Source organism: Gavialis gangeticus, unplaced genomic scaffold, assembly GCF_001723915.1.
Source record: "Gavialis gangeticus isolate Ggan-Ray unplaced genomic scaffold, GavGan_comp1, whole genome shotgun sequence".
Classification (NCBI taxonomy): domain Eukaryota; kingdom Metazoa; phylum Chordata; order Crocodylia; family Gavialidae; genus Gavialis; species Gavialis gangeticus.
The window spans coordinates 36,655,960-36,666,828 of record NW_017729025.1 but is presented as its reverse complement, the minus strand read 5'-3'; the positions used below and the strand labels follow the sequence as shown (position 1 = coordinate 36,666,828).

General features: G+C 42.4%; 1 protein-coding gene across 1 annotated transcript in view; it reads right to left on the bottom strand.

The window, feature by feature from the left end:
* Window positions 1-10,869, bottom strand: part of BTBD7 (BTB domain containing 7) — a 74,770-nt gene that overhangs the window by 30,950 nt on the left and 32,951 nt on the right. The window contains exon 3 of the mRNA XM_019518634.1: window positions 2,973-3,181. Within this exon, the coding sequence (XP_019374179.1) occupies window positions 2,973-3,181 (209 nt within the window). The remainder of the gene's footprint in view (window positions 1-2,972; window positions 3,182-10,869) is intronic.

The following is a 10,869-nucleotide window of genomic DNA, read 5'->3' as shown; positions in this document are numbered from 1 at the left end:
AGCAGGCCTCTACTGAATGGCCTGTAACAACTGGGCCATCACCTCGCATTGATTCATCCAGGAACCATGGACCTCACCCAGGAACAGAGACAAGACCAGCATTTGAAAAACAAAAGACCCTGCAGAACCAGCAACTTCCACCATTACAGACACACATCCTGCACATCTCCTTGAGGAAAATAGGACACTATGACCTCCTGCAGGACCCTGTGGAGGGTGGAAAGCTAAGGTTTTTTTCTCCACAGAAAGGGATGTGATCTATTATTGCATAGTCCCCTCTGCAAGGGTTATGTTAAAGGATACCGACTGCACAGGATGAGGAGTGATATAGGGTCACCAAAAACAAAGGATTTGTTTAATAATCATTAAGACTGCAGAAGCTGGCACCTTCCCTGGCACTCGAGGCCTTGAAGGTAGAAGAGCCTGTGAGAAGGGATTGCTTTGTGGTTTTCTCAACAGTCTTAAAACATCTGTCCCACCCTTCAAATGTATGCTGGCTGGGGCAAGACTTCCGTCCTCCAGATCACTCAAGAGGAACGTGGCATTGTCTCGAGTCATCAGCTCCAAAAATCTTCCCTGCTTGCTCTGCAGACTGTAGGAATACATGTTCCTCACCCATGAGAAAGTCTCTGAAAAATCTATCCCCAGTTATACATCTGAAATGGAGGCAGCCAATTGTGCTGCAGAACTGTAGTCTATAAATATAGCCTGAATATTATGATTCTAAAGGTCTGACACTGTTGTATGCAACCAGAACCTTCTTCTAAGGATAAACGCATTCATTAAACTGAAATGGATCTTTAGCAATAGCTTTTTTAAAACACTTATCAAGTCTCAGATGCTTCCTAAGGGATCACTTATTTGTAGTGTATTATAGCCAAACTATGATTTCAAGGATAAACACAAAGCCAAACTAAAAAGAACCTACCACCTTAGTCTGGGATATTAAGACAACACTCAAGATGAAAGAAGGGCTTTTTTTTTTTTTTATAAACCACATAAGTTACACAAATAATTCCAAGCACCAAGCTGTGCAGTATTACTAAAACTGTGACTGGCAGTGGTTTGAATCACTCAAGGCTTTAAGTCAGGGAGAAGGGAAGCACATAGATACTGCATGTATTGCTCAGTGATCATCAACTGCACATAATGGTGCTTAAGTACTCTGAATTACAGATTTAGCTCTCACATTTGCTGACAGCAAATGGAACTGCCTGGAAGGAAAGAGAAAATTAAAGGCTACTGAGCAAGCTCAGACCTAAAGAATATTCTGAATAAGTAATTTCAGTTTAAGAAGGTAAAAGTATCTGCCCCCCTGGCCAGAACTTCTCCTGCTCACTTTTACCCACTAGGATTCAGGTTCTGCATGATGAAAAGGGAACTAAAGGAATGATTTCACTAAAAAGGAGGTTTTTAAGTAAGATTGCATGAATTTTTGTTCAACAGGTGTTAACAAATATTCATTTAAATGATTAATGAACATTTAGAGCAGCGCTATCCAACTTAAGCATCTGGGAGCTGCATTAGCATGGCCCACTGTCTCCTAGTGTGCATGGGATACCACGCAAGCAGGCACTCCCAGGGTCTAAATTATAGGTGAGCCTGGGGGGCTGAGCCCCCCCATAAGAGACAAGAGCCCTCCTATAAGTTTTGAAAATCATAACGGGGGCAGGGGGGGCACACACTCTGATTTTATTAGGGCAATGTGATGGGCAGCCCTTTTTTTTTGTGCAAAACTCCTCCCCTCTTTCCCCCTCCCACTCTCCCCCAACAGTCGCAGTGTAATTCAAATCCTGGGCGCTCCCTGACCGTGTTACACTGGGCACTGCTTCACCCCACTACACCATAGGGCAGGGCACAGCAACCTGCCTCACCTGCAACCCCCCTGAGGCCTCTGTCCCACAAGTGCTCCACCATACCCTTGCTCTGAGGACTGGGCCAGGCAACAGAAGCTGGGGGAGAGACAGGAAGCCCCAGGACCCTGGCTGTTGCTGCAACAAAAGGGGCAATGGTAGCTGGGTAGGAGTCTGGAGGCCGTATCCTGATCCCTCACAGACAGCATGTGGCCTGTGGACCATCAGGTGGACGTTCCTGTTTTAGAGAAATGTTGAAGCTCTAAATATTTCTGTGCCTTTCAATTACTGTGGAAAAGTGAAGAAAACATCCTCAAGGAAGACCAGAATTATTTACCACTATTGTTACTTCTAAGGTAAAAACCAAAAAAACCACACAAAAGCAGAAATGTTTAAGACAAAAAAAATTTAAATATTTTATACATCAGAAAAACAGAAGTGGGCACAATTACAATTTAAAAAAAGCCCTTGCAGAAGCTACTTGTCTAGTCACCACTGAAAGCAATACTCTCTCAAAGGGACAAAAAACTTGCCAGTTTTTCACTGGCCAATAAGAATATAATTTTCCTGATAGTAAAAAGCCACTAGAAAATGGAATCTGTACTGGTTAAAGGCAAGGGATATTTTGTAATCATTCCAGAATAAATAAGTTTGGGGTTTTTTGTACGATTAGCTGTTCATTGGTTTTTTTCTTGCTAAGATGCATGTTGTTGTACCAGAAGGACTACTACTATGTAATTTCCACAGAAATCTAAACAGGCAAGGCAAAAATTAAACCTAGGAATGTTTCACTTAAAATAATTTGCAGCTGTTTCCAGACTATTATTAGGCTTTCAAGGAGCAGTTCATACGATCAGATTAGGTTGGGTTACAAACCCAGAAAATGAAATACTTTTCCGTAATCACTACCTCTGCTTTTTTTAGTTTAAAAAAATGTAATAAAGTTAACATTCATTCTTTTCCTTTAAGATCTTTTTATATATCTATATATAGATATCTATCTATATATCTATATAATCGATATAGATATAGATAAAGGCTTCTGATAAATGGACAATGCAGCCTGCTTCAAAATATGAATTAGCTAGATTTTGAATAAAAATATGTTAAAACGATCACCTGTAAGTAGTCAGATTGGATAGCAGTCAGCAGATGGTCCTTGCTCAGCTCGTAGAAAACATCTGAAGTCATAACCTGGGTAAACTCCTCACAGAGGAAATGCAGTGCTTGACGGTGTACCCACTTGGAACCATATGGCTGTGAACTCCACTTGAGAATGGCAATTAAGGTGTCTAGTGAGATGCTTTCAGCAATAATATCCTCACAGCCTACAAAAATAAAAAGGAAAAAAAACCACTAACAGTAGAAGAGATCATGTCATCATTTAGGAGTACAGCATATATCTAAATATGTTTAACAAAAGAACTGTTCAATAGACCTGTGCAAAGCACTTAATATTAGCTTCGGATTTGGCTGATTCGGGGGGACAGTGATTCACTTCGGCGATTCAAATCACTGTCCTGAATTGATTCGGCCGAATCTCCAACGAGCACTGAGGCTCTTCTTTAAAGGGCTGGGAGATGCAGCAGGTGGGGCAACCATGGGGCGGCTGAGAGAGCGGGGGGGACTGGCAGGGGTCCCCCAATGGTCCTCTCCCCGCCCTCCAGCCCCCCCCTTCCCCAGCTCAGAGTCCAGCTGCAGCTCCCTGCTTCAGCCACTGGGGACTGCCCGAATCAAAGCTCTCCGAATCTCTTCCGAAGATTCAGAGAGCTTTGAATTGATTCAGGCCTTTTAACTGGTCCCCTGATTGAATTCAGATTCAGAGATTTGGCCCCCAAATTGGGCCAAATCTCCTCCGAATCGAATCACCACCCGAAGCTTCGCACAGCCTTACTGTATAGCCCCATTACAACTGTATCCAGAAGGGTGATTAAGATGAAAAAAGGTTTAGAATAAGGTTTCTGTATGCAAATTTAACATATTTATGCTTGCGGAATTAGAATAAGCCCCAATATTCATCTTTTTAAAGCTATACAGAATACTAGATCTGTTTTAGTTACTTCAGGTATTTCACAGACTCCTTGTTTTTTAAAAAATATATTATCTTCTATTTTAGCTGAAAACTAAAATCATTTATCCGAATCCTGGCATTTTTGGATCAGTGATCTTTACACCAATGACCTCACCCTATTAAACTGCAGCCTAGTGTTAAGTACTCTCATTCAGTATTATACATAAAACTAAAACACAATTGGAAGCAGCTTTCTATAAACACCCGTGACACTATGTTTTGTCCTCCAAAAACCCTTTAAAAGAATCTTTTTTGCTGCCTATAATAACAAAAACAACAACAATAAAAAGAACTACTGACAATGCCTGGACTACTCATGTGCTGAGATGGCTGCCTGTTATGCTAATGCTTCCTTAATTTCTTTGTAATTCATTGTCTTTACCCATCAGTTGGTTTACCTCATTCACAGACTGAAAGCTCTGTGGGGTTGGGGCAATCTTTGTTCTATGTCTGCCCAGCACAATCAAGTCCTAGTTCAAGACTGAGGTTCTTAGATGCTACAGTAATAAAAACATATCTTAAAAAGGAAGTAATAAGAGCCAACAGGCATTTGGATAGGCTTCTACAGACTTGCTTTGTCTCAACGTATATCAGAAACTGGAATGTGGAGCTCAGTTTATATAGCTTAGAACCCATTTTTGCTACAATGCAGATATACAATTCTATGTTTTAGTGAACTGCTATTATAAAATTCTTTCCATTTTGTTTTTAATAGAAAACTTTAACAGAACAGAGAACTTGGCACAGGCAGTGAAAGCCAATCACAGCCTCTGGGAGACTGGTCATAGCATGTTTAAGAGAAAAATTAACTTTTCTAAACAAAAAAGCATGACTTCCAAAGAGACATTTTAGTTTGCTGGTTGCACTCATCCTTGCCCTCAATTCCAATGAGTTGTGCAGGTTTTGGTTATCAGTTGTATTTGCAAACAAAATGACTCCAGATGATTAAGCTCTCCTGAAGTCTCATAACTTAAACTGAAAGTTTATTTTAGTTCAAAGGGAATAAGTAGAGCCAAACATTCATTGAAATATACCTCAAAAAGCAGTGGAGGATAAAAGGAAAGAGTCTTTTTACAGTCCTAAAGAGCCTTCCTTCAAAGTGAGTGTCAGCCATATTTTTTTAGACTTAACATTTATTTTTGGAAAAATAATTACAGCTGACCTGTGCAAGGTGGAAATCTACACTTAATTGAGAAGACTATCACATTCTTATGTGGTCCTGAAAAGCTATGTAAGGCTATTAGTGTAAAAACTAAACTCTACACACACAACATATAACCATGAGATAAGTTTTAAATTGTCTTTAAAGTCTGACTGGTGCACAGTAACATTCAGTGCCACTACTGGATGTAAGGCTCATTTGGGCATGGCAGGAACCCTGGATATAAAAGTGTCAATAGACTAAGAGAAGCAGCAGGAAAAATATCTGGAAAAGAGAAACAGCATACTAGCTCTGGTTACTGAAGAAAATTCCCACCAACAGAAGTCCACAGTAAAGTTTGTATGCATAGAAGAGAGAACGTGAGCAGAAAATTTAACCGGGAAGAAGAGACAGAAGATGAGTGGGGTTTGGGAAGATGCTGAAATTCAGCCTGCCTTGGAAATCACAAAACATACTTTTTGCTTGTATGTACAGGCAGTCCTCGGACTTATGACAATTGCTTCCTGAAAATTGTGTCTTAAGTCAAAATGTTATAACTCAGAACTGATTTTCCAATAGGAAACAGTGTTATAAATGGGGGATTCGTTCCTGAATGAGGGCCCGATACCCTATTTTCACCAAAAATAACCCAGAATTTTGTACTCAATCATTATAGATGAATAATATAGCTACATAATGTATTTATATTGTAAATGCAAGGTTCTCCACCTTGGGAGGAAAAATCTGCAGCATCCTTATAGGCTTGGCAGTGCTACGCTGGCTAGCACTACGGAAGAGACTTGGGGGTCATCATTGACCACAAGATGAACATGAGCCTACAATACAATGCTGCAGCTAGTAAAGTGACCAAAATGCTGGCTTGCATCCATAGATGCTTCTCAAGCAAATCCCGGGACATCATTCTCCCCTTGTACTCGGCCTTGGTGAGGCCGCAGCTGGAGTACTGCTTCCAGTTTTGGGCTCCACAATTCAAAAAGGATGTGGAGAAGCTTGAGAGAGTCCAGAGAAGAGCCACACGCATGATCAGAGGTCAGGAAAACAGACCTTACGATGACAGGCTGAGAGCCATGGGGCTCTTTCGCCTGGAAAAGCTCAGGCTCAGGGGTGACCTGATGGCCACCTATAAGTTTATCAGGGGTGACCACCAGTTTCTTGGGGAACGTTTGTTCACCAGAGCGCCCCAAGGGATGACGAGGTTGAACAGTTATAAACTACCGCAAGACCATTTCAGGCTGGACATAAGGAAGAATTTATTTACTCTCCGAGCCCCCAAGGTCTGGAACAGCCTGCTGTCGGAGGTGGTTCAAGCACCTACACTGAACACCTTCAAGAGTAAATTGGATGCTTATCTTGATGGGATCCTATGACCCCAGCTGACTTCCTGCCCTTCAGATGGGGGGCTGGACTCGATGATCTTCTGAGGTCCCTTCCAGCCCTAATGTCTATGAAATAGCAATCATATTGATTTGAAAGGACTTCTTTTAGGTGTCTTTGCTGGAATTTTTGAAGGGCTCTTAGCTGGAGTCTTCTCAGGAGTCTTGGCTCCAGGTGTTTCTGGAGTTGTGTCTGCTTTCTTAAAGAAAGTGTCCAAGGAAGTTTGGACAGATGTTCTCCAGGGACACTGGTGACACAACAAACTTGTTCACTGGCATGGCATCACGTCAGATCAAGCATTGTAAAGTAGAAACTGACATCAGAAAGTCAAAACAGGGTTTCAATTTATAAATGTTGTAAGTGCCATTCGTTGCAACTAGAAACGTTGCAAGTCAAGAACTGCCTGCACACGCCACAGTTTAAGTTGCAATGCTTCCCAGCTAACAAACTAGTTAAAATAACATAGGTGATTTTAAGAAGAAAAGCAAGCCCTAAAAATCCCCTTGATCTGTTCCAAGTCATGTTGCCAAAAGGCACTAATACCCAATCTGCTCCCGGAGTCTGCTCTAGAATTCTCTGTGCTATTTTTGAGAAGGGTTTTATATTTTTACTGTTTCTTCTAAACACACTTAAACCATCAAACATTCAGACATTAATGCATTACCGTTGGAAAGCTGAACGTAAAAGACAATTTTTCTTAACTGTTACCATGCAAAGTATGGTTTTTTTTTTACCCATTTGCAATACACATCTGGCTTTATTTTATGCCCTTCATATCATATTTGATTTCTGCTATAACAGTCTGTAGCTTAGTCCACACACATTCTACTTTGCATTAATTGCATCTTTCCATTGTCTGTGGAAACTCAACACATTTCATTGGACAGAGACATCCATCATTCAGCCATTAGAAATACATTAAATTAGGGAGGAGGTGTAAACTATATTTATGGATGGTGCCACTGAAGTTTCAGGAGTTTTAAAATAAAATGTTTAACTTATGACAAGACAAATGAGGTATAAAGCTATTTAACCTTCAAAACAATTTTCAACAGCTGGGCTTCTGAAGCACTGGATCTACACCAAAAGGTTAGGCAGCTGAAGCTACACATTTAGCATATTAAATGTTTGTAGGCAACAAACAGAAGGTGCCTTTTCTCAGCATTGTGTAGACCTAGGTCTTTTCTCACTTCCTTGTTCTCTTAAAAAACAAAACAACTCCACCCCCCCGCCCCCAGCTCCAAACCTGTACCATGTTTGACCACAACGTGTGAAGACGTGAAAGGTAGAACATCATTTCTTTATACAAATAACTGAATAACTAAGATATGTCATCATTTGTCAAAGGACAAACACTGATCCACATATCCCACCCCTGCATGCTGTGGCTTTAGCATGCATGAAGCCTGCATTTACCTCTCATGTTCTGTTTGTAATTATCAGTTGATAATGGCCCTCAGCTCGGCTTCAACAGTCCTTAAGAAGCACATTCAAGCTGCATGAGCTAAACTGCTGAATAGGAAAACAATCATAGGGCAGAAGTAAAAAGCTGCCAACTCAACCACACTAAACAGAAGGAAAAATTTTAACATGGCAATGAGGGGGGAGCTGTAGGGAGGAGGGCAGTGTTACAGCCAGCCAACACTATTTAGTATTTGTTTAGAGCCATGTCTTCCTGGAATACAAACAGGCACTGAAAGAAAAATTAGGTCAGTGCTTTCAATCATTTTCCCTGCTGGAATTCAATTTCTTTGTAATGCCGTAATTATTCATAACTTGACTGCACAACTGACCAAACCCTTCATTCCTGGTGCATTCCAGTTACTGCACTCCATGTTCGCTACCTCAGCAGAGTCACCATCCTTATTTTTGCAACATAAAACCCTTAAATCAGTTTCTGCGTTAAAGTACAAGTGATCAAGGTTAAATAGAAAATAGATCTGATTATGCATTTATAATGTGCGTCACCCCCACACACACACTTTATTCTGGAGCTATAAATATGAACTACAGACCATGTTCCTTGAATATTCATCCTGCATTAAATACTGACATATTTGCTCTAACTTTCCCACATTTTTTTGCTCATTTAAGTGTGGCCACCATGGTTTTCCCAGAGTTTCAGCATTTCAGTCCTGCTGAGATCAAGAGTATCTGATGCTCAATGGTATCTGCCTCTGGATCAAAAGCTGAAGTACTGAAGGCTTAAAATAGTAAATAAAATCTCCTATATCTTATAGCTATTATGGAATTAAAAATCAGCATATACAAAATGAAAATACAAATACGGCAAAAAACCTGGGATCAAAGCTAATTTTTAGGCAATGACTGAAGAATTTAATACACAAAGCAATAAGAAGGTAGAAAAAAAATTGTAAAAAGGAAATGTTACAGCATAGTGCTTCAATATTCTGTAAACTGACTATTCATATAGGGCAGGGGTTATCAACCAGGGTTATACGTACCCCTGGGGGCACTTGGGAAGGCCCCAGGGGGTATGCAGCAGTGGCGCAGAGAAGCGGGGGCACTTCCAGTTTTGCCACTGGTGCTTCTGGTTTCACTGCTGTGTGCAGGGGACTCCCCTGCTCCCCCGCCAGGGGGACCCCCACCCCGCTGACGGACTCCATGCTTTGACTGGCTGCCAGGGGTACACCAACCAAAAAAAGTTGAACCACCACCCCGATATAGGGCTTTCTACCATTAACAAACAGTCCCACTCAGCCTAGTGAAACTACTCAGGATAATAATCACTAAGGCCCAGACCCATAAGGGGACTTAGTTACCTGAAATGGGATGTGATGGAATTTGGGTGTCTATAAAATCTATGATCTTGGATTTAGGCATTAGCGGCTGGATGGAACGTCAAGAGATCATTAGGTCCAGCACCCCCATCATAGGCAGGAAGTCAGCTGGGATCACGTGACCCCAACAAGAAATAAATCCAGCTGTTTTTTTTGAAGGAATCCAGAGTAGGTGCTTGGCACCACCTCTGGGGGAAGTTTGTTCCAGACCCTGGACACATGCACCGTAAAGAACTTGTGTCTAATATCCAGTCTAAAATCAGCCTTCCTGGAGTTTATGGCTGTTAGACCTTGTTATCCCTTGGGGAGCTCTGGTGAACAGATGTTCTCCCAGGTCCTGATGTACCCCTCTTATGAAGTTGTAGGCTGCCACCAAGTCCCCCCTGAGCCTTCTCTTCTCCAGACTGAAAAGTCCCTCAGCCTCTCCTCGTACAGCCTTCCCTCCAGGCCTTGGATCATATGAGTGGCTCTCCTCTGGACTCTCTCAAGCTTCTCCACATCCTTCCTGAAATGGAGGGCCCAATATTGGGCGCAGTAACCCAGCTGAGGTCTCACCAGGACTAAGTAAAGCAGGAGGATGACTTCCCTGGTTTTGCTTGAGATGCAACAGTGGATGCATGCCAGTTTGGTTAGCTTTGCCTGCCACCACATCACATTGGTGGCTCATACTCATCTTGTGGTCAATCAAGACCCCCAAGTCCCTTTTGGTTGTGGTGCTAGCAGGCGTAGCACTGCCGAGCCTGTAAGTATGCTGAGGGTTCTTCCTACTGATGTGCAGCACCTTGCACTTCTCTGTACTAAAGGCCATCCAGTTTTGGTCAGCCCACCTTAAGAATGCGTCCAAGTCAGCCTGTATCATAGATTCATAGATTATAGAGTCAGAAGGGACCCAATGGATCATCGCATCTGACCCCCTACCCCTGGCAGGAAAGAGGACCAAGGTCAGACAACCCCAGCCAGCTGACTGTCACGCCTCCAAGTTAGGTGACAGTACCACCTCTCTTGAAAGCCCATTCCAGACTCTGGCCACCCTTATTGTAAAAAAATTCTTCCTTATTGTAAAAAAATGTCTTCCTAATGTCTAACCTAAATCTACTCTCCACTAGTTTGCACCCATTATTCTTAGTTACTCCCTGGGGTGCTCTGGTAAACAGCGCATCCCCAATCTCCTGCTGTCCTCCCCTGATAAATTTATAGGCAGCCACAAGGTCACCCCTCAGCCGTCTTTTCTATAGGCTGAAGAGATCCAGATCTCTCAACCTCTCCTTGTAGGGTCTTTCATGGAGACCACTAATCATGTGAGTGGCCCCCCTCTGAACCCTCTCCAGATCTTCCACGTCCCTCTTGAAGTGCGGCACCCAAAACTGGACACAGTACTTCAACTGCAGCCTGACTAGTGCTGCACAGAGGGGGAGCATCACCTCCCTCGATCTGTTGGTCATGCATCTGCTAATACACGACAAGGCGCGATTGGCTTTGTTGATGGCCTCATTGCACTGCCGGTTCACGTTCATCTTGGAGTCAACTATGACTCCAAGATCTCTCTCAGCCTCTGAGCTGCTGAGGAGGACATCCCTCAACCTGTAGGTGTGCTGGGGATTCCTCCTT